A 27,682-nucleotide genomic window follows, 5' to 3' on the forward strand; every position below is an offset into this window, starting at 1 on the left:
TGCCCATGCCCTCCCAAGGATGATGGCCTGCAGCCTATTCTGAGACTTAATTTTTTTAATACTGTAGAGCTCTACTACCAAGGCTTAGAACAGCAATTTGTAACAGCATATTAGCTCTCTATTATATTAAATCCTCATTACACTTCGGCTTCTCATCTTAGTAGTTCAGCTACAACAGTCCAGTGATAGATATATACATGTTTCAGATGACAACAAATACTGTTTTTCCAGGAGAGCAGTGTAATGGCAAAGGATAGTGATGGATCTTACGATTCTCTAGTGAATCATAACACAATAATAATAATTAATAATATTTATGTAGTGCTTGATAATTTACAAGATATTCACTTCCAGTATTTCATTAGATTCTTACAATAGTCTGGTAAAATTGTTATTATTCGCTCTGGTTTCTAATGATTGAACTGATGCTCAAAATGGTTTATAACCTTTCGGATTCTTGCTTTGTGTTATGCCGTACTGAGAAACAAAAAATGATAACGCTAAGAAAATGTCTTGTTTGGACTGTTTTTTTTCTGGTGCAGCTGTTGTCTGAATTTTTGCTTTCTTTCTGATATATTCATGGTGAGGGAGGGTATTGTTTTGCCGCTGCTTTTGGAAACTTTTAGCATAGTAAGTTTTTATTGAACCATTCTGTTTTACTCTCTTCCACAGCTGACAAAGTTAAAGGGTAGTTTATGAATGTGAATTAAGTGTTCATTATGTAAAACTATACCAAACTGAGTAAATAGTTATTGATTGGAATAGTTATTGATGATAGTTTTTTTAGTGCATTTTTTGTTTCAGGAAGTTGACAGTTTTTCATGGATTACCATTATTATTATTATATTTAAAGCATTCAGTGACCTTTTTAAAAGGAAATATTTTAAGTCTTTATTTTACAATTCTAGACCTTGGAAGATTTCACAACATTTCAATCATCTGATGATATGTTAATGCTCTGTGTCTTGGGTAGAAAAAAAACTTACAAAATTGTTTTTCCTGTAAGAGTGTATTTATTTTTCATTTTTATTGCAGCATTAAAGTTTTTCATCATTCAATAAATGTTTAATGTCTACCCTATAAATATTTCAGTTGCCATTATCTAATCTTAATTTTTTAAAAAGTAATAATTTAATTGTAATTTTAAATTTTTCCAAATAAATTTTTACATTTTGATGAATTGTGTTCTGTGTGTAGACTGTCACAGGATGAAATCAATTTTCTGCCTTGATTCATCCCAAATCTCAGATTTCGATGACATTAATATTATAATTAGAAACATTGGTAGAGACGGCAACTTAAAAAGCATGCTTTGCTTCTTGGCAATTTAGCATATTTCTCGAAGTGCATAGGACTTCAAGAACCTTCAGTTCACTAATAAATTTATTAACTTAAAAGAAGCGAAAATCTCTCTTTCTTTCTCTCTCCCCATGGCCAGTCTGCTAAAATAGATTATTCATGCTTATTTGATTCAGGTAGGCTTTTGCAAGCTTCCCCACTAGGCCTGGGAATGTGGTACACTGAGGCCTTTTCAGAGGCTTCTGACAGAGACCAGGCTTTTATTGCATGGTGTTTTATTATTACCAAATCCTAGTCTCCACCCAGTTTGTAGGCACTCCGCTTATTCTTTTGAATCAGGAAAGGTTATCACCTACCTTAATCCATGCAGCAGTGTGGATTAAGGACACCAGTGTGCCCCAGGATTCTCAAAGAGGATCCTGGAAACTTCTTGTTTCTTCTTTTTTGCTGTCTTTACTAAATTCTATTGGGCCTTAGAGGGATTTGCATCTGAAATGGGCAACCTGGTGTTTTTCTCAATGAAGACATCAGATCAAAGTTCAGTTAGTCAAGGCCTTTCTAAAACATTAAGGGGGCTTGGACTCACACAATAAAAAGATGAGCTCTAGCAGAGATTGCAGTAAAAACATTTTGAACCATAATCCGGATAAAGAATAGATTATAGGCCAAAGAACAGACCTTGTTTAAATTGCTTTAGACTAATAACTTTACATTTAAAAACCTTACACCCTCTTTTTAAGAAACAAATTTTAATGTGACATAATGTACTTGTTAGCAATTTCGTGGCAAATGGATAAATCATGTTTTTGAAACCATACATCTGTATATATTGTATTGAAAAGATTAGATTAAGCCAACTGATAGGTCTCTTTTATTAATGAAAACAAATAGTACCTTATGGAGGAATGAAGAGCTATTCTATATACCAAGTGAATGACAAACCCCCAGACTCTGAATCTGAGAATAGTGTTTCTACTAGACTTTAATTTTTTTTAATTCTGTATTACTGTGTAATTTGAGGTTTGTAGGGATTTAATTTAATATGAATTTCTGAAGTCTTAAAATACAAACACCTAGTGGCAAGCGAATGTCTGTTTCTTCTCTGAATTACGAAATTGTCACTTACTTAGTAAAACAAGTTAAGAACCTACTCTGTACAGTTCCTCAGTTTCTATAAATATTACCTAGTTTAGTGTTCTGAAATTTTTGTGTTTTGTAGCATTCAAGGCAGTGAAAATTAAGTAAATAAAATCAGAGATTTTATTAGAAACTATTGCCATGCAGAGTCTGTTAGTAGTTCAACTCTAAATAAAGGTATATTTGGATAGAGATATATTTTGAATGTGCTGACTGAAAGAAATCAGCCCAGAGTCCATTCAAATCAGTATAATATTAATGTTATATTACTAGAGTTCAGCTGTCCTGTGTAATTAAATTCAGCATCAGTAGTTATTAAAGTTTCCTCTAAGAAAGAGAATTGTTTGGAGAAATCATTAGTGGAGGGCACAAAAGAGGAATTATCAATGAACTAACAATGAATATGCCAGATTTCTGATTTAACTAAGAGAACTTGTATACATTTTCCCACTTTATCATGTGCCTTCTTCCTGTCTGGAATACCTCAATATATTTTATACAGTAAGCTTAACTTTGTTTGTAAGAAGTTTTGAATACTGTGTATACACATGGTATTACGAGAATTTAGTTTTAATATGATGCTCAGTTTAATGTATATAAATAGCGAGTTTCTTTTGGACCCCTCTTCAATGAATTAACTTGGCTTAAGTTTTCTAAACTGTAAATTTATTTTATTGCTAAAACTTGAAGTCTTACACATGAATTGAGTTATCTATATAAAATTTTTAAACCGAGAGAGAGATTTGAAGAGATCATTAAAAAAAAGCAAAGTGAAAGTCGCTCAGTCGTTGCCGACTCTTTGCGAGTCCATGGAGTATAGAGTCCATGGAGTTCTCCAGGCCAGAATACTGGAGTGGGTAGTCTTTCCCTTCTGCAGGGGATCTTCCCAACCCAGGGATTGAACTCAGGTCTCCTGCATTGCGGGCAGATTCTTTACCAGCTGAGCCACCAGAGAAGCCCAAGAACGCTGGAGTGGGTAGCCTATCCCTTCTCCAAGGGATCTTCCCAACCCAGGAATCAAACCAGGGTCTCCTGCATTGCAGGCAGATTCTTTACCAACTGAGCTATCAGGGAAGTTCCCCTCTGCAAAAAAGCAAAGAGATGGTTAATTTCATATAAAACTTAGGGAACCACTGGGAGTGAAGATACATGAGAGATGTAAAGGTTGATCTCTAACTATAAATAGCTTACAATAACAAAGATAGTTGCCTGCTTCTTTGAAATTTAATGTCTACATATATCAGTTCTTCCATATTTTCATTAAAATTCATAAATATATCAGTATTTTGCTGAATGTAGTATAAACAAATTACAGTTTAAAGAAAAGAAATTTTTAACAACCAGTGTGGGTTTTCTTATCAGGGTGGACCAGTATTATCTTCAGGATTTGGTCACGATTATGATATATCAAAAAGGATACCACAAGAACTCATTGAGACCTCAAAGTGGCATGGATTTTTTCTCCCAGAAAAAATATCATCAACTTTTAATGTAGAATCCTGGTAAGTTAATGATTTCAATTCTGATTTCAAAGGTTAGTAAAATACATGTTTACCACAGTCTTTGAAAGAATGCCTATTTAAAGGAACAAATCCTAATAAATGTTAGTTTTCTAGGTAATATGTAACCTTAATATTTTATGTTATTTCATTATATGTGATTTTTCTAATTCTATAACTGTTGGACCTATCATTACTCTTTAATTTGAAACTTGACAAATCTGAATACCAAATTTGTAATAACTACTGTTTATTTTCAATAAAATGTGAAATAATTCAGTAATAGGATCATTCAGCCCTAAACACACAAGACACATAAATTTTGCTTATTGGTAATAATAGCAGTGAAAATGGTATAAAATCATGCTGTTGCTCCATGTTTTTTATACATAATAAACCAACACAACATATTCATACTGCTACTAACTTTATTAAGGCAAAACTCTGAAAATTAAAGACTTGACATTGAATAATTTCTAAAGTGTTAGGACTATAAGGAGATCAAACCAGTCAGTCCTAAAGGAAATCAATCCTGAATATTCATTGGAGGGACTGATGCTGAAGCTGAAGCTCCAATACTTTGGCCACCTGATGCGAAGAGTTGACTCATTAGAAAAGACCCTGATGCTGGGAAAGACTGAAGGCAAGAGGAGAAGGGAAGGAGAGGATGACATGGTTGCATGGCATTACCAATTCAATGGACATGAGTTTGAGCAAGCTCCAGGAGATGGTGAAGGACAGGGAAGCCTGCGTGCTGCAGTCCATGGGGTTGCAGAGTCAGACACGACTGAGAGACAGAACAACAATAAAGAAATACTTAATTTTAATTCATATTGCAGTTGAATCAAGGGAAGGTTTTCACAGAATAGGTTGTTGCCTCACAGAATAGGTTGTTGCTTCACAGAATAGGTTGTTTTCTTTTACACTGTAAAACCATTATTTTCAAAATGAAATGAGTTAGTAAATGTTGATTTATGATTTAAAAATCTAGAGTCTCTTTCCCAGAAATATTGCCTGAGAGTTTAGTGAAGACTATTGCATTTATTTGATTTTATTGATTATACTAGTTTCTAATTTTTGTCATTCACTGAACCAGACATATACATACACATACTTCGGAAATAGATTAAAATAATGTCTCCATGATTTCTCAAAAAGTAAATCATAAAACCCAGATTCAAAGTTGGTTCTTTCTGTTAGCAGTAATGCTATACTGTCTCCATTCATGGAGTGCTTAGGGAAATGAAAAATGTATATTAATTATAATGTAAATACATAAAAAGAGATATAGTGTTACTTTTGTAATTTAAAAAATTAAAGATAAAACCTTTTAAGCCAGAAAATACAAAGTGGTTTTCATTCACTTAGCAACTAAAGTGATGGAAAATCAACATTTGTCAATTAACCTGATCAATATCAGGTAATGTTCCAGGCATTAGACCATGGGCTATCTCATTTATCCTCCAAACAACCCTGTAAGAGAAGCAGTATTATCCCCACTTTGTAGGAAACTTGAGGACAAAGACACTGAGCAGCTTTACCACTATTTTAGTCTGTGAGTGAGTAAATCTGACAGCAAACCCAAGTGTCCAAAACCCTCTGCTCTCTTTTCTTTACCAGGCTGTCTCCATCTACTGCCGTAGTAAATGTATAACCCAACAAGAACCTGGGCACCAGAAAAATTATACCTTGATTAGATATGGGGATGTAGTTTTTTAAATATATTTTAAGAATATTTTTGAGAACTAGCGGTTTTACATGAAACAGGAAAAATTATAGATTTTAATTATCAAAGCAGTATTTCATTTCATAGTAGTTAACTGATAATTCATTTATTTCATATTAAACTTAAATGCTTAATTAAATGTAATTAAACTTTAAACATGTAATTAAATTAATTTTGAAAATGGGTACTTTACCATGTGAGATTTATTTTATGAAAAGCATGTGCTCATTTCACTAAAATGAACTTTACCGGTTCATTTATAAAACGATAAAGCTAAGCCTTACACTTGTCCGTACTTTTCCTATAATTAAGACGAGAGAATATGGCTGTGTCTATCATGTATGAGGATATAATATATAATTTTATAATTTCTAAAGGCACTGTTGAAACCTATAAAGTTTTTTTTTTTTACAGTAAGAAGAACTGAAGGTCATTTGAAATCTGTAATAACTAAAATTACTGGTATATTTGCCAATGGAAAATGTTCATACCTACAGTTTAAACTTTCAAATTAAAGCCTGGTTGTAGAATCTTGAAATGTGTCACAATAATATTGCCTAGATAATTTTGTTTTGGTATTTTACTGTTATAAATCTGATCACCTCAAACATAAAACAAGAGAAAAACTGATTTTGAGAATAATTCTAAAATAGTTTACAATTTGTTTTTTTTAATTTGATGTTGATGTTGTTTTGAGTTAAGCTTTGCTAATAGGTATGTCCAAGCACAGTTCTTTTTCCCTACTAGAAAGATATTGTCATCCTTTATTATTTATTCATGAATCTACTAACATACTGCTTAACCTACTGTTACAGACTGAATATTAGTATACATCCCATCCACCCCCCTCCCCAAATTCATATGTTGAAACCCTAATCCCCAAAATTTGGAGATAGGGCATTTGGGAGTTAGTTAGATGAGACCCAGGTTTGATCCCTGGGTTGGCAAGATCCCCTGGAGAAGGAAAAGGCTACTCATTCCACTATTCTGGCCTGGAGAATTCCATGGACTGTATAGTCCATGAGGTTGTGAAGAGACAGACACGACTGAGCGACTTTCACTTTCACTCACTTAGATGAGGTCTTTCACTTTCACTCACTTAGATGAGGTCTTGCGGGTGGGGCCCTGGTGTGATAGGAGGTGATGTTGAAAAAGAAGGAGAGACACCGAGTTCTCTACTCTCTCCTTGAGTAAACACCCAGGAAAAGCCATGTGAGCTCACAGCGAGAAGGTGACCATCTGCAACCCAACACTAACCCTGGCTCTCACCAGACACCAGCCCTGCTGGCACCATGATCTTGGACTTCTGCTCTCCAGAACAGCAGTAAAATTAATTCCTATTGTTTAAGCCACCCAATATTTTGTTCTAGTACCCCAAACCAACTAATTCACCCACTATATTGTAAAATGGTACTTTTAAAATTATAAATATGTTGGGTCTTTAATACTGAGATTGCATACAGTTGGTAGTAAATAATTGATTTTGTTTTGATGTGGTCTTTTTTTTTTAATTCAAGATTTTACTTTTATACATCTATGCTAACAATAGCTGCTGCTGCTAAGTCACTTCAGTCGTGTCTGACTCTGTGCGACCCAATAGACGGCAGCCCACCAGGCTCCCCCGTCCCTGGGATTCTCTAGGCAAGAACACTTGAGTACCGGGTTGCCATTTCCTTCTCCAATGCATGAAAGTGAAAAGTGAAAGTGAAGTCGCTCAGTCGTATCCAACTCTTAGCGACCCCATGGACTGCAGCCTACCAGGCTCCTCATCCATGGGATTTTTCCAGGCAAGAGTACTGGAGTGGGGTGCCATTCCCTTCTCCAAACAATAGCTAGTAGTAGCTAAAAGTATTATATTAACTAGAATGAACTGCATTCTAAGAGAAGTAGTTATCTTTCTGGGAGAATTTCTAGGAGAAAAACAGTGGAAAGTGGATAGGAATATTATTTATAATTTTAGACTTCATTTTTCTTATCCTGCAAAGTCTCTTTACCATAGTAAATGAAACTTCCGTATAAACCTCTGTAGTATTTTCCTAGACAAATTGTAGCTGTGTTCCCCATATGTTCCTACTAATATTCCTTTGTTTGTACTTTTGTCAAAACACTAATTTCATTACACTTAACTATTTGTTTTGTCTATATTCTTATGTTCCCAACAAGCTTAGGAAATCCTTGAGGAAAAGTAATAATTTTTTTCATCTATTTATTGTCTGAATCTAGGATGCAAGTATTAAGTTGATAATCAATGAATTAGTGAATCAAAGAATAAAATGTAGTTATAACTCAGATTAACTATAGTCTTGTTCTTAGCACAGAGATTTAGTGGCATTGAAACCAATAACTGAGACATAGCCATGTAAGAGTATATTTTACTTCAAAAATGCAGATTTTTTTCTTAGATTGAGAAACAGCTCCACAGTATATTTAGAAGTTATAACTTGAAATTTTACTCACAAAAAAGGAATTTTGGAAGAGAGCTTCTAGGTGAGATTAAAGGTTCATAACAGAATCATATAGTTATAGAAGTAGACTATAAACTACTCTATTCAAAGGATATATAGTAAATGATATAATATACAAATCTCAGAGCTAAAGAAAAGCAAAGATATAAGTGTGGGGAGGAATTTTCTCTACCTGTTTATCTGCTGGTGATATAATTAAAGTAAAAAGATGCTCTCTGAAACTGTAGAAAGAGAACTATTATCCTGAACCTCATTTTGACCAATGAAGAGAAATGACTTGCTTATATGTTTACCTTTCTTTCTTCTTTCTGTTCTTCAAGGGGGCCTTTGGATACATGGAATTTAATTGGATCATTCTAGCATGCCATTTTCATTGGTTGTCTTGTTATCTTCCACCTTATTCCCACATTCCTAATCCCAGTCATCTTGCCCATAGACGTACTCTCTCTTATTTATGTATTTTATGTATATTCTTTCATATTTCTAGTCTTCCTTCAATAAAGCAGTTGTTGATCCTTGTCTCCCTTGTCTCTCTCCAACAACTGTCTCTCTCCAATTGTTGACCCTTTCTCTGTCTCACTCCCTATATTCAATCTATCAGTAAATCCTGTCAACTGTCTCTTCAGTATATCCAGATCCTGATCACTTCTCGCATCCCTTATCTCCACCATGCTAAACCTAAGTCACCCATATTTCTTGCCAGGACTCTTGGCATAGCCTCCTAATTAATCTTGCTCCCTGCTTTTTCGTAGCTCTTATTTTTGTGTCCAAAGCAGCTCTCACAAACTTTTTTACATAGTACTGTCCAATAGCACTTTCTTCAAGGATGGAAGTTTTCTATGCTTGTACTGTCCGAAATAGCAGCCACAAGCCACATGCAACTAATAATGAGTATTTTCAATGTGACACTGAAATTTTTGTTTTATTTTATTAATTTAAGTGTAAGTAGCTATGTGTGACTTCAGTTCAGTTCAGTCGCTCAGTTATGTCCAACTTTTTGCAACCTCATGGACCGCAGCATGCAACCCTTCCCTGTCCATCACCAACTCCTAGAGTTTACTCAAACTCATGTCCACTGAGTCGGTGATGCCATCCAACCATCTCATCCTCTGTCATCCCCTTCTCCTCCCGCCCTCAATCTTTCCCAGCATCAGGGTCGTTTTTATTGAGTCAGTTTGCCCCATCAATTGGCCAAATTATTGGAGTTTCAGCTTCAGCATCAGTCCTTCCAAAGAATATTCAGGACTGATTTCCTTTAGGATGGACTGGCTGGATCTCCTTGCTGTCCACGGGACTCTCAAGAGTCTTCTTCAACACCACACAGTTCAAAAGCATCAATTCTGAGGCAGTCTGTTTTCTTTGTAGTCCAACTCTCACATCCATACATAACTACTGGGAAAAACACAGCTTTGACTAGATGGACCTTTGTTGGCAAAGTAATGTCTCTGCTTTCTAATATGCTGTCTAGGTTGGTTATAACTTTTCTTCCAAGGAGCAAGTGCCTTTTAATTTCATGGCTGCAGTCACCATCTGCAGTGATTTTGCAGCCCAGAAAAATAAGATCAACCACTATTTCCACTGTTTCCCCATCTATTTGCCATGAAGCGATAGGACCAGATGCCATGATCTTAGTTTTCCGAATGCTGAGTTTTAAGCCAACTTTTTCACTCTCCTCTTTCACTTTCATCAAGAGGCTCTTTAGTTCTTCTTTACTTTCTGCCATAAGTGTGGTGTCATCTGCATATCTGAGGTTATTGATATTTCTCCCGGCAATCTTGATTCCAGCTTGTGCTTCATCCAGTCCAGCATTTCTCATGATGTACTCTGCATATAAGTTAAATAAGCAGGGTGACAATATACAGCCTTCATGTACTCCTTTCCTGATTTGGAACCCGTTTGTTGTTCCATGTCCAGTTCTAACTGTTGCTTCTTGACCTTCATACAGATCTCTCAGGAGGCAGGTCAGGTGGTCTGGTATCCCCATCTCTTGAAGAATTTTCCAGTTTGTTGTGATCCACATAGTCAAAGGCTTTGGCGTAGTCAATAAAGCAGAAGTCGATGTTTTTCTGGAACTCTCTTGCTTTTTCGATGATCCAACAGATGTTGGCAATTTGTTTTCTGGTTCCTATGCCTTTTCTAAATCCACCTTGAACGTCTGGAAGTTCATGGTTCATGTACTGTTGAAGCTGACTTAAAGAATTTTGAGCATTACTTTGCTAGTGTGTGAGATGAGTGCAATTGTGCTGTAGTTTGAGCATTCTTTGGCTTTGCCTTTCTTTGGGATTGGAATGAAAACTGACCTTTTCCAGTCCTGTGGCAACTGCTGAGTTTTCCAAATGTGCTGGCATATTGAGTGCAGCACTTTCCCAGCATCATCTATTAGGATTTGAAATAGCTCAACTGGAATTCCATCACCTCCACTAGGTTTGTTCATAATGATGCTTCCCAAGGCCAACTTGACTTCGCGTTCCATGTGTGATAAGTACTGTGTTATTAGACAGTACAGTTTTATAGTATTAGTCAGCTCTTATCACTCCTCTGGCTTAAGCCTTTAATGACATCCCATCTCACTCAGAATAAAAAACCTATATGCAAACAGAGATCCATAAGGTCTACATGTCCTTACCTAATTTGGTTCCTTGCTGCCTCTCTGATCTTTTTGATATCATTGTGGTTGTGGAAAGAGTAAAGGGAATATCAAGAATGCTTTTAGACATGAGAACTAGGATAGTGCCATTTACAGGTGTAAGTAAGCATAACCATATATCTAACAATATTTATTGAACACCTTCTCTGGTGTGAATAACTTGTATGCTCCTGAGTACCTTTTATGAGCCTAGAATCATGTTAAGCTCTAGGTTTATTGTAGTATAAACTGTTATCCTTGACCATTTATAGCTTAAAAAAGGATAATTAAAAAAAATTTTTTTAGAATAAGAAAGTATAATTTAAAAAAAATTAATAAAACAAGAAGGGACTTCACTGGTGGTCCAGTGATTAAGACCACACTTCCAGTACAGGGGGGTGCAGGTTCAATCACTGGTCGGGGAACTAAGATCCCACATGCCATGGGGCACAGCCAAAAAGAAACAAGTAAACAGATAAAAATCTCATTATGAATTGTGATAAGTAGTATAAAGACAAAGAACACTCTCCATACATTGAGGGGGGAGGGAATAAACTTTGTGTTATTTTAGGATGAGACTTTTCTGAAGACCTGAACCTGAGACTTGAAAAAAATCATAACAAGAAAAAAGTGGTCTTACAGAGAACACTAAGCCAAGAAGTGTTCCTGGCTTAGGGAACAGCAGGTATACTAGGAAAGGAAAGTAATTGGTATTTTCAAGTACCTGGAAAGGCCTAGTTGTTGAATCAGAGTGAGTGATAACAAGTGTTACAAAGATGAGTTCAGAGAAATAGGGTTGATGAGTTCAGAGAAATAGGCAGGTGTCATACCATGCTTTAAAAATTTATTCATGAAGGGATATAGGTAGAAGCGGTTTCTACCTATATTCCCTGGGCTTCCCATAGGGCATATATAGGGCTTCCCAGGTCGCTTGACAGTAAAGACTCTGCCTGCCAATGAAAGAGACATGGGTTCGATCCCTGGGTCAGGAAGATCCCCTGGAGAAGGACTGCAGCCCACTCCAGTATTCTTGCCTGGAAAATCCCATGGCCAGAGGAGCCTGATGGGCTACAGTCCATAGGGTTGCAAAGAGTCAGACACGACTTAGTGACTAAACAGCAACAGCAATCCTGTTTACATAAAATTTTATATAGCTTTTCTGAAATTCTTTTTTAACAAAAATTCAGTACACATTAATTTAGGTTCTTAAATATACTTAGTGATGTTTGGTCGAAAAAACTCATGAAAGACTGGAAGCTAAATGCTCGTCTTACACTATGAGATTCAGTATATATATACATCAGTATTGGAAAGGCTATGAGTGAAATGCCAGAATTAAATAGTTATAATAACTCTGTTTATGTTTGTTTATTGGTAAAATATTCTTCAGAATCAAACATTTTTATCATCATGCTTCCTAACATCCCACAGTAATTTTTCTCAGTAAAGAAAGGGATTGATTTAGAGCAGTATCTGAAAGAACGTTCATCAAATTGTTAACAATGTTTGCCTTTGAGTGGTGGATTTTGGAGTTTGACTTTCTATCCCTTCTATGTTTTTTATGTTTGAATTTTTATGATGAAAACATTTTTTCCATAAAGGAAAGCAATTTCAAATAAGTGTGTAAAGTCTAACCCTTTGGGGATAATATAATGAAATCTTTATATCTCATATCAAACTATATTTCCAAACAGTTAAAGATTTAAATACAATAAATTAAATTATAAAAGTAATAGAAGAAAATTAAAGAGAGTGTTTAAAATCTTGGAGTGGGGAAATAGCAAACAGTATATCTAGTGATTCTCCTTGGAGGAATTAGAACTCTTTGGAGAAATCTTTGATTCAAAGGAAAGAAAAAAATAAATCTGTAACATTTTTTTATTCTTAGATGTCCTTGAAGATTGATGAGGGCATGTCAAAAAGATAAGAAGCCGGCTCAAAAGAACTCCCACTGGCCAAAGAAAAGACAATTTGAGCATCAAAATAAATAAATATAGTACTGGATTATAACCCATTTAATAAAACAGGAAGTCATGAATATTTATAGACAAAAATGAGCAAATAAATACATTATTAACAAACAAGATATTTACATACCCTCAAAATACCTTCCCACAAAATACTGATGACTAAAAAGGGGACAGTATAATTTTATGGTGGAGAAGCCTGGTAGACATCACCTTAATCAAGTTAAGGTCACCAGTAATGGGGCAAATTGAAGTTATGTATCCCCTGATAGCATGAAGTAAAAAGAACTCAGCAACATTTCTGTGATATTCCTACCAGGTATTCATAATGTGAATATACCCATGAGGAAACATCAGACAAACCCAAATTGGGAACATTCTACCAAATGGCTGGCCTGGAATCCTCAAGTGTCAGGATCATAAAAGTCAAGGAAAATGTGAGGAATTTCCAGGTTGAAGGAGGCTGAAGAGACAATTTGAATGGAACACATGATTCTGAATTCAATCCTTTTGCGATGAAGGATGATACTAGCACAAGTGGCAAAACTTGAATGGGATCTAAAGATTTTGATGGTAGTATCCATTTCCTAATTATATCAATATCCCAAGTCAGATGGCTATATTATTATTATATAGGGGAATGTTTTTGTTTGTAGGAATCATACCCCAAATTATTAAGAAGTGATGGGTCATCATGTCAGCAACTTATTCTCTAGTGAAATAGAGAATAAAGATTTTTGTTTTATATATATAACTTTTCTATAAATTTGAGATTGTTTCAGAATTTTTAAAAGTACAAATATGTGTATATATAGATAGATATACACTTATACATATTTAGTAAATTAAAGCCATTTTTAAATTACTAAGAAAAAGTTGAGTGCCCTAATACAAAATGGGCAGAAGAAATCAAGAAGCTTTTCTCCAAAAAGTTACAGAAATAGCTAATAAGGCTAACTAGTAATCAAAGAAATGTAAGCAAAAACCAGAGAGATATATACTATGATACTAGAGATATATACAACAAAGACAAATACTGTGTACCATTTTTTCAGCTACTAAATATTTAAAATGATAATGCGTTGTGTTAAAAATAGTGTGGAGAAACAAATGTCACTCATGTTAATTGTACAAGTGTGCCTTGTTAAAACAATTCTAGGAAAGTATGTCAAAAGTGAGAGTGTACATTATCATTGTTGCCATCATACCATTTATAGGAATCAGTAAAATTATTTCTTCTTTGGGAAAAAATAAAACTACTTCAGCCAGTTTTTCAATCTAGACAATCAGCTCTCTTTTCCCTATCCCATTCTTTCCTTTGAGAAAAACACATTTGGAGTTCAATTTCTCCTTGTAGGTCCACAAATGAACAGTGGTCATGTTCATTGTGCCTTCCACATTACTTAGCTCATTCCTGAAAGTAGCTTATTAAAAGATGTACTATTAAAACACTTAACAAGTGAAAACACTTATTAAGGTACATGTATACAAAAAGATACATGCATCTCAATCTACATAGTGGAATTATTTCCAATAACCAAGATACGAAAGTAAGCTAAGGGTCCATTAATAGATAAGTGGATAAAGAAGATATGATATACAATGAAATATTACTTAGTCATTTAAAAATGGAATTTTGCTTTTTGCAACATCATGGATGGGCCTGGAGAGTATTATGCTTAGTGAAATAAGTCAGAGAAAGACAAATACTATGTTATCACTTATGCATGGAATCTAATGAATAAAGCAAAGCAGCAACAGATTCACAGATATAGAGAGCAAACTAGTGGTTACAGGCTGAGAGAGGGAAAGGAGGAGGAGCAGGATAAGGATAGGGGATTAAAAAGTACAAACTACTATGTATAAAATAAATAAACTATACAGAAGCCCCATGCGAGCATTTGACTTTGCTGAGACCACTGTACTGTTGGCTACCACCTCTCACCTGCCTTGATACACTCTTCCAGCTAATTAACCATCTTGATCCATGGTCAGCTTTAATCTTCACTTCCTTGCCCTTCTCTTGCTTTGTCTCACTTTCTCAGCAAAACTACTATTCTAGTTAAATGGTACTCTGAGTGAAAAGACAGAAAGTGGTGGTTGTAGGGAGGAGAGTGTATGAACTGAGATTATACAAGGATAGCAGTTATTGATGATGACAAGATCTAAGGTATGACCATGGAAATGGGTATTAGAGGTTGAATGGAAACAAGATTGTTGGAAGAGAGGTGATCAAGAAACTGAAAGGACAGGGTGTTTGAAAGATGAGTAATGACACAGAGTTGCAGAAATGACAGCAGTAAAGATGGGTAGCAGGAGACATAATCTAGTGGCTTTTTTATATCAATAATTAATACAAATCAGACTAATTGAACTGAATTATTTTTCATGAAAGATCATAACCATTCTCAGCAGTGTCCCTGTCAGTCAGTGGGTTGTTTCAAGATGCATACAGTTCTTCTGTCTTCATGATCTTAGTACTTTCCCAGCTGTGGTCCAGAGGTCTGTGCTGGCCACAGCCCACCTTTGTTCCCTTAACACATTCCTGGTCCCTTTATGTTCTCTTAATTAAGTATGCATGGTGAAGAGAACCAAACTCAATGTCCTTAGGTGAAAAGCATCAGAAAAGAAAAATCAATAAATGACATCCTTTAGTGTAATAATAATGGAATTTTTAACTTGAAAATTACTTGTGAATAGACTTCACAGTCTTTATAGCTACATGCAAATTGTATGCTAATATAACTTTAGCTCAGCAAACTATTTTACACAGTTAGTTGAAACATTTGATATTGTGCCTACAGCCTTACAAGTATGTCTCACCCCTTGTCATAGATGAATACCTGAAATATATGTGTAAATAGATTTTTGGTAATACAGATTATATTTTCTCAGTGATTTGCATAATATCAAAAATGCTTCATCTTTACTTTAAGTCAATCATAGTTGGTAGTTATGATAGTTTCTCTTCTTAAGAAGTAGTTTACATCAATATTTAAATGCACCAGAAGTTCTTACTTTTAAAAAGCTAACTGAATCATTTTAATGAGAAAAGTCATTCTTAAAATAGAAAAGAAAATTAATCCTTGAATCATATAATTTTAAGTCAGAATGGACAACAGAGATTATCTAGTATGCTCCTTTGGTTTACAGATGAGAAAATTTCAAAGTTCCGAACAGAAAATTTAAAGAATTTGCCTCAGATCACATATTCTGCTTCAGTTGCTGGTGTAGATAAAACTAGAACCCGGATCTTGAGCACACTTTCCACTGTGCTGTACTAGTACCTACTTGCTGTATTTGTAAATCTGTGCTTTTCAATATTGACTTTTCTTTATAAACCATACACCAAGTTAATACAAGGCCTACCTATTGGTGAAGTTCTCACCAACGCATGCAACTAAAAGAAAAATACCTTCCTATGACAGGTGGCTCAGTGGTAAAGAATCTGCCTGCCATCACAGGAGCTGCAGGAGACATGGGCTCGATCCCTGGGTCGGAAGATCCCCTGGAGAAGGAAATGGCAACCCATTCCAGTACTCCTGCCTGGAGATTCCCATGGAGCCTGGCATGCTATGGTCCATAGGGTCACAAGAAGTCAGACACAATTGAGTAGGCACACCCATGTATATGACCATATGCCTGAATACTTTGACTGTGTTGAATTGAGCCATGTTCAAACTTCATCTGTATTTGGATCCAGAGACTTTTCATTGAATCTGGACCACACTCTGGTTTAACCTAAAGAACTTGAAGTTTTAGAAAACTTGAATTTTAGGCACCACTTCTGTTACTTAATTGTTGTACAGCCGCGGTCAGACTACTTAGTCTCTAATGGGTCTCAATTTTCTCAACCATAAAATGGAGTTAATGGCTGTATTTAACTCACAAAGTTACCATAATGATCAAATGTTGTGACAGTGATGCAAAAGGTTTTTGAGTATTTAATGTGCCAGATACTTTGCCAGTTAATATATCATGTTTATTATCTTAGAGTTAATTTTTCACTTATCAACTAGTTAATTTCACATATACTGATTTTATTTTTATGTTTTTTCAAAGATAAAATCTTATCTCCTGTTACCTAAGCTTTTCTGTTGTTGATACATTTATTCTTTCATCACATTAAGACCTCTGTAGTCTTTGTTCATTGTTTGAGGAGGTGTAAGGTAATTATGTATTATTTATTATCTGATTACCAGATTTATTTTCTAGATATACATCTGATTTTTTTTTACAGTAGTGTTTTTTATCTTTCTCAATGAGATTAAATGACAAAATTACCTTTCACAGGAAAACTAATGCCATTTCTTGATATAAATTACAGTTCTCTGATGCAAATATCCTTTGGATCTATTGCTGAAAATTGAGGGAGAAGGGACGTTGATAAGGCATGAAAATGTCATGTTTTTTATCAGCTTTTTAAAGGTGTTAACTTGGGCATCAGCATATAGGTTTACACTGGGTAATTGGACCCCTTTTGTCCATATTTGTATATTAATATAAAGAAATTCCTATCAGACAGCGTGGTAATAGCAGATACATAAATAATGCACCTGGACAATTTTTTAACTAAAGAAAATTTTAAATGCCCAGTATTTTAAAGGTAAAGTTAAAATTCTAATTTTTAATATTTTCGTACTGTTATAGGATGAGGGAGCCTGATGGGCTGTCGTCTGTGGGGTCGCACAGAGTCTGACACGACTGAAGCGACTTAGCAGCAGCAGCATAGTTTTAAAGACATTGTAGAATTTCATGATAGTTAATTTTACTATGAAAGTTATCAAAAATTATGAAAATCAGGCAGAATAATATACGTGATTTGAAATGGGCTGCCTGTGGGATATGTTGTACACACCATGATAACCTACCTTTGTTAAATGTTTGGAAACATTAATAAGGAAGCCAGGGTCATATTTGTAACTGGATTTACTTCTTGACAACTCCTGTTTTATGAGTTACTAGACTGCTGAACAAATAAAAAGGCAACATCCTCAAAATTAAAGAGGTTTAATAAAAAAAACTTTAGATGACACAAGATATTTATTTTCAGTAAAAAATATATTACTATAAAATATTGTTGACAAGAACTTGTATCTCATGAAGATTAACAATAGTTAGTATTTTAATGTTAATATTAGATAAACTAGTCCAGTTTTAAAAGTTCTAATCCCATGTATCTAAAAATGAATATCCTTAATATACCTGAATGTATGTTTTTTTCCCATTGATCAAAGTGTTTATTTTCCTAGAAATCTTACTAGTTTGGAGAAATTTATTTTATTGTAATTTTCTAATCACTGTTAGTGATTGGATTATGTATGTCAATATGAAATAAGAAAAAAGACTAAGGCATATTTGGCTTTATGTTTGTTTTTGTTCTCATACCAGAAGAACCACTGTCTCCAAACCATTGAAGATGTACTATAGTTATCTTATCAAGCTGTGAAAAGATGAAATGGATAAATGGTAGCAACTAAAACTAAAAAAGTAGTTTATGTATGTGGTATTTAGTAATGGGCCTTTAGACACAAAATTTACTACCAAATACTTGAAGCAGATTTTATTATCAAACAACTTAGGGCGGAGGGAAAAATACTTGAGAAACTTTCTGAATATATGAAATAATAATGGTCTTAGGTAGATTCATTATTGGTGGATTAGGATACACTGGATTTGTTTCTGATCCACCCTCCTTTAACCCATAGTGACTTTCGTCAAATGGTTGGCTGGAATTCATTTCATAATAAAATCTTGGAGCAGATTGTAGCCGCTGAAGCTAATTGACCCAGATAGAAATTGAATCTGTTGTGTTCAAACAAAAACACTGTTCTAAATGTTGGACTTGCTAGGACAAATATGTGTTAAGATGTGAAATAGTCACATCGTTGTCCTTGTGGAATATGATTATTTATAGACACATTTCCTCACTCGTGAAAGTAGAAAAATATCTCCTTCATGTAATCCATTGTATTTTCATTGAAAATGGAGAAATAAGTATATGAGAAATAATCGTATTGCCAAATCCTTCAATTGGAGTAATACTTGTTTTGCACAGAACACCATTCTCTTCTCTTGGTTTTCTTTTGTTGTTGTTATTAGAGATGTACTTTTAGACTGGGTGTGACTGTTCAATAAAATGTTTACAAAGATGTGCATATATTTTTGCTAAATATATATGCAAAATCATTTAATTATCATTAAATTAATTTTGTGCACACTTATTATTAATTTTGTGCACATTTATTTAAATGGTTTTCTGCATTTCGTAGCTTCTTAAGAATATTCTTTAAAAAAAAAAAAAGAATATTCTTTAATGTTACCTGAACGCTTCAAATTGTATTTTCTTCTTTCCTATGGCAGGCACTTCTACCTATATGATCACTTTACTTAAGATCACAGTAAAGCAAATGCTTTTGTATTTTTAAGATCACCCACAGCTTCTACAGTATCAGTTTCTATGAAATTGCAATGCTCCAGAATTTCATCATCATCTCATTTTATGTTCAGACATAGCACACAAGTTGTCCATCATGAAGAATCTTAAATTCAGTTAATATTTAAGCAGATTATCTTAACTCTTATTAAATTTTTGTTATGTTTAATAGCACTTATAAAATATTTTAAAATAGTAACATTAATGCTAATATTCATATAGGAAATAGCTTATCCTCTTAAATTTTTATATTTTTGTCATCTTTTTACAAACAAAAGTGGAGTTTATATCCACTTGTCTTCTTTGTCTTAAAAAATTGTTTTTGAATTAGTATTATTTTTGCAATTTTGTTTTAAGAATATTGAAACTTTTATGGAAGATAAACTCAGGTAATCACAATGTTGATTCAGGTGTTGACTTGGCATAGCAGTTCATTAACTATGTGTTAATTATCCATGATTACTCCTGAAAAGCTATAGTGGCTTCATCTTTTAGGTTTCTTCATTAAATCATTAATTTTCTTGGTGGTAACTAAGCCTGACATAAAATTAAGTCATCTCAGTCTCCACAGATTTTTATCTTCCCATGATGTCAAGAGCATTGAGTTAGTTAATATAGGGCAATGCAACTTATTCCATGCATATACTGACGTTTTATTTTAGAATTATTTATATTATTTTGGCTTATCTGATATTTAAGTATAATCTCATAAATGTGTATCTTTTAGTTAATTATTTAATGTTGTAGCTTACAGTTTGTATTTGCTGTGTAATAAGCCCATTTATGTATTTGAACCACTTCTTATCAACAGTTCTTTGACCTCTGGCTACATGAAACTGCTACAGTTTATCCAGAACACTATTTATGAGGAAGGATTTGATGGATCCAATCCCCAGGTATTGAAAAACTTCAAAACCTTTTTATAATCACGTATGTAATGTTGTTTTTAAACTCTCTAGGGCTAGAACCAGAAGGGCTTAGAATAATCAACAGTGAGCAAGCTGTTTCTAAACACAGAGGATGTAAATAAGCAGAACACATGCAGCCTTAGTTTGACTATAAATGTGTGCTTTGAATTTTTGCTCAGTTCTCAGTGGATACACAGAAAATGTTCATATGCATTGTCAGCATGAATTACTTTTAAATATGTATTTGTAGTGCCTGAAATTAATAAATAACATAGCTTGAAAATTACTGTTAAATTTGCATGACTTGTATTTTCCTATCTCAATTTTTTACAGTTATGTCACTCAGGCCTTAATTTTGAATTACGAGTTTCAAGATTTTATTTATTATATTATGTTTTGAGTTGTCTCATTGAATAAAATATGCATTTTTTATTTGCTACATTAAAATATTTTATATCTTAACTATTTCTCTGTAGCTGTATTTTTAAAAATTTCCTCTGGATTCCTACCATTAAAAATGTTCCGGTTAGTTTAACTTGAACAAAATGAGGGAAATTTTATTTCTAGATATCATGCCTTTCACAATTCTTCCTCAGTAATTTTAATTGCTATTGCTGCTAAAAGATTTGCATTTCATTTTTATTATTTTAGCAGAATTATTTCCAGAGCACCATTACTTTTGTTGAAGAAGACAAAAAAGCCAAAAGTCTTATTTTTGGCATTATTAACCACACTTGCTCTTAATTTGTATCGTAGATTTTTAAATATTCTTTAGCTTTATTGCTATATTTAACACTGTCCATGGCAAAAGAAATACTTTTAGAATCTGTTTCGATCATCAGTTTAATAGCAGGTAAAAAACATTTATGTGTGTATGGTGAGGCACACATTCATTTATAGATGGTCTTTTATGCATGTTACAGTTTTTGTGACAGCCGTTGGTATTTAGTACAGTTTTATTTTGGTCACTGTTGCTCCATTTTTGGTCTAGCTAAGATTTATGGGCTCCATGTCTTCTCTTTGGTGGCAGAGCCCGTCTGGAGAGGTAAATTGGTCCCTGACAGACACCTCTCCCCACGCGCTCCGGTAACTATGGAAACAGGCATGTCATAACAGTTCCTGTGGTACATTGTGCAGAGCTGCTGCTCTGGAAGGATGGCATATCTTCTAAGAGCAAGAAATTTTATAGAATGCAAGAAAAGCAAAGGCAATAAATACCCGCATACTTAGATATATAAGTATGTACACACACACACACATCCAAAAAGCCCTTAAAAAGTAGGCTATTATTATTAGGATGGAATGAAAAGCTTTTCTTACTTGTTTCTTTGAATATGAATTAACACCATTTTAAATAAATGATATTTTATTTTATGAACAATAATAGACAACAGACTGGTTTGGGCCTGTAACTTTCATAAAGGTTAAACAGGGTTGAGAAATACATTTTTATGGTGAGTACCAGGAATGCTAAAAAATAATTTTAATTAAATATGCCAATAAGTTATTATAAATATATTTCCTATTTTATTGGAACTAAAATATAGTTAATGAATTTGTATACTTTTGAATTATGGATTACATCATTTGCTAATTACCTAGTCTGTTTATCTGTCTCAGAAACTTTAGATGACTTCTGGAAGCCACAAAAATACATCTATCAGGCACTACTTCAAAAAATATTATTCCTGAGTCAATATAATATCCTGACACTGAAGTAAAGCCTACTTTTTAAAAGGATATTTTCATCTTACTTTCTCTGTCATAACATTTTCAAATAAACTAGTTGGAGTCAACAAATGGACTCTAAGGAGCAGAATATTATATACTACTGTATAATTAATACTGATAGTAAGTAAAGTATTGTAGCTTATCTGTAAAGATATTTGGAGTGGGAACATTTACAAATTGCTGTCATAATTTTATTTTTCATTTTCAGATATCTAAGAAATAATACGAGTGAAATTTGAACATTGATTTTTGCTTAGAGTACCAGATTAACTATTTTAGATCTTCTCAAAGGAATAAATTTATTTATTGTTCAGCTATCAGCAAAAGTTTATTTTTTTAATTTTATTATGCCTCACAGTATGCCCCATTATTATATGGTATAGCAAGGAATTATATGTTCCAAACAACACAGGAAGTTTGTAACTCAGCCTTTGTTTTTACAATACTGTCATATTTTAAAAAATATAAATGTATTATCTCTGCTAAGTATTATGCTCAATTATGTTCTAATGTGCTATGTACCCACTTCACTTAAATATCTGTCACTCATTCATTCTCTGGCTTAATCTTTTCATTCTTCCTATAAGTGTATATCAGTGTAACTGTCAAAGTCACTAAACTGTGGTTGTCCAGATTCTGCACTGACAGCAATTTTGTTATAAACTTGTATAAACTTTTTGATACAACAGTAGTAGGTAATGATGACTGTGAATTAAAATACAGCTGACCTTTCTGAAATGTTGACAGGGTATACAATATGATGCTGCTCTCCTTTTACCATCAGATTTCATTCTAATATCTAGATTTTGTTTGGGAATTTTTTTTTCCAGGTTGCTCATTCTTTTAGGAATCTAACTTACGCTATAGATCATGAGATAGCAAGTTTGGGGATGAGAATATGAACCTTACTCTTGCCATTTTGTTTAAATTCTGAGTTTCTAAGTAATACAGAAAAATGAATAACCTGTTATATTTCACAGATACTTCACAGGAACTCATCAGATATTTATTTATACTTCTAACATATACTACATTATTTTATTCAATACAGAGATACTAAGAAAGCATTTTTTATGGACTGTTGAAGATCACAACCTATGGTATATTGTCATCATACCTCCAAGACAAGCAGAAAAGGAAACTGACCCAACAGCCTTGATATTGTCATTGTGCTGTAGGTCCTTGAAGTCAAAAAGTTTTTCTCAAATGTGCTTAGACTAAATTCTTCCATTTTAAATTTCATTCTCATAGTTTTATACAGGCTGTTGTATCACTTTATATATTTGAGGAATTATATAGTCTCATAGGGGCTTCCCAGGTTGCTCAGTGGTAAAGAATCTGCCTGCCAGTGTAGGAGACACAAGAGACTTGGATTCGAACCCTGGGTTGGGACAATACCCTGGAGGAGGAAATGGCCACCCACTCCTGTATTTTTGCCTGGAGAATCCCAGGATAGAGGAGGCTGGTAGGCTACAGTCCATGGGGTCGCAAAGAGTCAGACACAGCTAAGCACACACGCAGGCATGCATAGGCTCATAGAGCAATATTCTGTTCTATCCTTTTTTTTTTTAAGAAATGAGAAAACTAGGACCTAAGTAATGTAAGTGTTTTGTCCAAAATCATACATCTACTTAGCTATACAGTGCAGATTTAAAAGCCTCTGTTTTACCTATCTTACTAACTACTGTCTTCTTAGGTTTTCCTCTTGTAACATTTCAATGTTTTATTCATTTTCCCTACTTCCTTTTATCAATAAATCCTCCTTGAAAAGGAATACACAAAATCACTTTCATAAATTTTATTAATGGCATTTTATAGCAATAGCACGTTTAGGATCTTGTTTCATCAGAAATCGGTTCTAAAGAGGCATGTTCCAAATCTTTGCTTTAGGAGAATAAATCTTATTTTTCCTGTTAGAATTGTAATGATTTTCCAATTATTTCAGTATGCCAGGTTTTGCGAATAGCTCCTTCCTTTGCCTGGAAATTTTGCTGAATTGCTAGGGAAAGCATTTGCAAAACATTTGTCTGGTTAGAATAACCCAAACAGTAAGATTTATTATAAACATATCTGCTGGCAAACATTTATTGACATTCAAATTAGGTTTTACTTAATGGTTTTTCAATGCTCTTTTCCCAAGAAATATCATTAACTGTTATTCTGACCTTAATGGCAATGGGCTCAAGTTCTAAATGTTCACCTGTTTTGTGAAAAGTGTCAAATGATCATAAAAGTAGCTTCAAGGAGAAAAAATAGAGGCAAGTGCAAAATGTTAAACACCAAAAAATACATTTTTAAACTTTTTCCAAACAGAATAGTAGGCAATTAACATGATAGAATTTATCTGAGAAATGGTGAGCACTCTGTAGTTTATTGTAAAACAGAATTTTGTAATACTAAGAATGGCTTGTGCACATTCTGGTTTAGATTCTCTTTATTATTATCTGTGAGTTGTTATGTATTACTTTAATTGCCTCAAACATGATTCTTAGAGTAGTCACTTAAAATTTAGAAACAATGAAAAGTTTAAGGCCTGTGATACTCAATTTTTCCAAAAGGAAAAAGCACAAGAAAAAAATAGTTCTGCTATTTTTTATAGTATCATAATCTGAAAGATCTCCTTTATATTGCCTTATTATTGATACTACATGAAGTTTTTTCCCACATCTGTTGACATTGTCTCTCGGATCTGTTTTGAATGAAAATAAGAACTGGCAGATAAAAGTAAAAGAGGTATCCTGTCATTTACTAAAGCTTACTGTGTTTACTTCCCTCTCACTTTCGCTTAGAAAAAACAGAAAAACATTTTAAGAATAGGAATCCAGAATCTTGGTTCACCTTTGTGGGGAGATGATATTTGCTGTGCAGAAAACTGTGACGCGAGTCACAGCCTCACGAAGTTCCTCTATATACTCCGTGCGCTTCTGCGAACCTCTCTTTCAGCCTGTATCATTACAGTGCCAACACACCTTATCCAGGTAAGAATTTCCCTAAACTACTTTGTCCTAACTCATGGTTCATCGTTAAAGAGCAGTATATAAACGCCTTATAAATTATTTTCACGTGTCGTTTGTGTAAAAGAGATTTTGGATGCTAAAAATGCCAAAGCAGCAAGGTATCTTTGAAGATTATTCAATTCTTTAGTATCTATGGTTTTAGTATACAGTGAGTATATGGTAATTTCATCTTTACTAATTTTATTATAATTTTTCTTGAATTTATTGTAAACTTGCTCATATCATTGTGACGTAAGGTTGATTTTGCTGCAGTATCTTTTCATTGATCATAAAACCACTCTGAATATAGATCTTGAAGAGATATTTTTGCACCTATGTACAACAGCATTATTCGCAAGACCTAAAATGTAGAAGCAGCCTGACTATTCACTGACAGCTGAATAGATAAGCAAAATGTGGCGTATCCATACAACAGGATATTATTCAACCCTAAAAAGGAAGGAGATTCTGATGTCTGTTACAACAGGAGTAAATCTTGAGAACATTTTGTTAAGTGAAATAAGTCAGTCACTGAAAGATAAATACTGTGAATCCACTTATATGACATACTTAGAATAGTCAAAATTGTGAAGACCAAAGGAGAATGGTGATTGCCAGGAGCTGACAGTAGGAGAGAATGAGGACTTATTGTTTAATGGGTATGGAGTTTCAGTTTTAGAAGATGGAAAGAGTTCTGGAGATAGCTGGTGGTGATGGTAACACATTATGAGTGTATTTAATACCATTTAACTGTACAATTTAAGATGGTTAAAGTGGTAAATTTTATATTGTATATATTTTGCCATAGTAAAAAAATGGGGAAGAAAGAAGCTGATCTGCATAAGACTGGTCCCTTTCTTGCCTCTTGTGTGCGTGTGTGTGTGTGTGTGTGTGTGTGTGTGTGTAAATTATTCTGAAGCCATACTCTCAGAAAAAGAAACCAATCTCCCCAGGGAAAGAAGGGTCTTTGTAAGATTTCTTCATCGGTTCAAAAAAGTTCTTTTCCTAAAAGTGTTCAAATGGCAAGTTTGGAAGTATTTCCACAGTGAGTGTGTGTGTGTGTGTGTGTGTGTGTGTGTGTGTGTGTGTGTGTGTGTATGTGTGTGAACAGTATACACATATACACTATAACGTGTGTGTATATACATATAAACTGCAACATGATACTAGACATAACTGAAATATCTGCTGCAATGAAGGGAATGTGAAAGTCAAAATAACTAAATCACTGAAATCACTAAATCTTTTCTGATGAACATACTAAAACATTTTGATTTGGAGTAAATTATAGCAGAGAAGTTTTGAGGTTTATTTTACCTCTCTAAAACATAGCAATTATAACAATGAGAGTAACCAGCAAGCACTTTAGGTCAGTACCTAACAATTCTTATGGAATTTTTAAGTAAATGCTATTATTGTCTCCATTTTACTTATAAGGAAACTGAAGTAAAGAGAAATTAAGAAATTAGATCAAAGTTAAATACTTGAAAAACTATAATTTGAACCCAGAAAATCAGATTCTAGAATCATAGGAAAATAAGGGTTCACCTAAGCTAGGCTCCTGTTCTTGGATATGTTAGGCATTATCCCTGTTTTACAACTGAGATCTGAACTTAAATGACATATTCAAGCAAGTCAAGGAAACAAGGACTGTATACTTGGTGACACTCCAGAGGTCCATGAGAACTTTACATTTAGTTAAATTAACAGAAATATAACAGATATAATTGAAATTTGGAGGTCTGTAAGGAGTCTAGTGCTCAAATAAGAATAGACATATAAATCAACAGAATAGAATTGAGAGTTAAGAAATAGACCCAGGCATCTATGCTCAACCAGTTTTCAACAAGGGCGCCAAGACCATTCAATAGGAAGAGAACAGCCTTTGAACAAATGGCAAGACCACTTGATAGCTACAGACAAAAGAATGAACTTTGGACCCTTACCTCATGTCATACATACAAAATAATTCAGAATGAATCAAAGACTTAAATTTAAGAACCAAAACAATTATGAAACAAATATATGTATATATGTGATTTTACAATTTATTCCAAGGGTGCCTATGCAATAAAGAAGAAAAAGAAAAAAAAATTTTAAGCCATTTTTGGTAGTGATCATTCTTGTTATTTCGAGAAGAGATTCCAAACCTGTTGTGAATGTTTGTGACAGTGATTCCTCTAAGCCTCTGTCTAAGAGAAGATCATCCAGTATTCACCACTGATTAAACAACGGTTGAGATACCAAGGTGAACTGGATGTCTGAACATTAACCAGTGTTTGAATTTTGGTATTTTATAGATGTGTTTAACTTCTTATATTACTGAAAAAGATATAATTTAAATTATACATTTTAAAATACCAATTAAGAGACTATTTTGAAGTAGAGTTAGGAAAACATATGGTCAGACTTTGGTGATAAATACACCAGTCTCTTCCATGAACAGTTTTGCCTAGCTATCATATAGTAGTCTTATAGTCCTAATATCACTGGAGTTATAAAAAAAAAATTCCTTGAGCATGACACCTGACCTTTTTTTTTATCCAAATACATAGGAGAAAATGTAAAACTTAACAGTTTGCTAATACCAGTCATGATATGTAATAAATAGCAGATAAGACTCTTAACTCTTAAAGACTGGCAAGGAAAATCACAATGTTTAGGCCAAGAGAATAAAAAGTACTTACAAAGCTAATCAAAGACATATGCATATACAGAATCAGGAAACTGAGTTTGTTTAATAAGAACTTACACAGTGATTTCTATAGGCCAGTTGCAGTCCTGAGATCTTTTCAAATATTAACTCATTTAATCCTTATATATCATTATCATTTAGTCCTATGTTGTTGGTACTGTCATTATTTCCATTTTATAGATAAGAAACAAGGGACT

The 27,682-nt window shown here is 33.8% G+C and overlaps 1 protein-coding gene across 1 annotated transcript in view; it reads left to right on the forward strand.

Annotated features, from left to right (window-relative positions):
- Positions 1 to 27,682, forward strand: part of ELP4 (elongator acetyltransferase complex subunit 4) — a 237,238-nt gene that overhangs the window by 68,024 nt on the left and 141,532 nt on the right. Inside the window, exons 5-7 of the mRNA XM_068989143.1 lie at positions 3,796 to 3,938; positions 19,967 to 20,051; positions 24,584 to 24,772. Of these exons, the coding sequence (XP_068845244.1) occupies positions 3,796 to 3,938; positions 19,967 to 20,051; positions 24,584 to 24,772 (417 nt within the window). The remainder of the gene's footprint in view (positions 1 to 3,795; positions 3,939 to 19,966; positions 20,052 to 24,583; positions 24,773 to 27,682) is intronic.

Source organism: Capricornis sumatraensis, chromosome 16 (assembly GCF_032405125.1).
Source record: "Capricornis sumatraensis isolate serow.1 chromosome 16, serow.2, whole genome shotgun sequence".
In the NCBI taxonomy this organism is placed as follows: domain Eukaryota; kingdom Metazoa; phylum Chordata; class Mammalia; order Artiodactyla; family Bovidae; genus Capricornis; species Capricornis sumatraensis.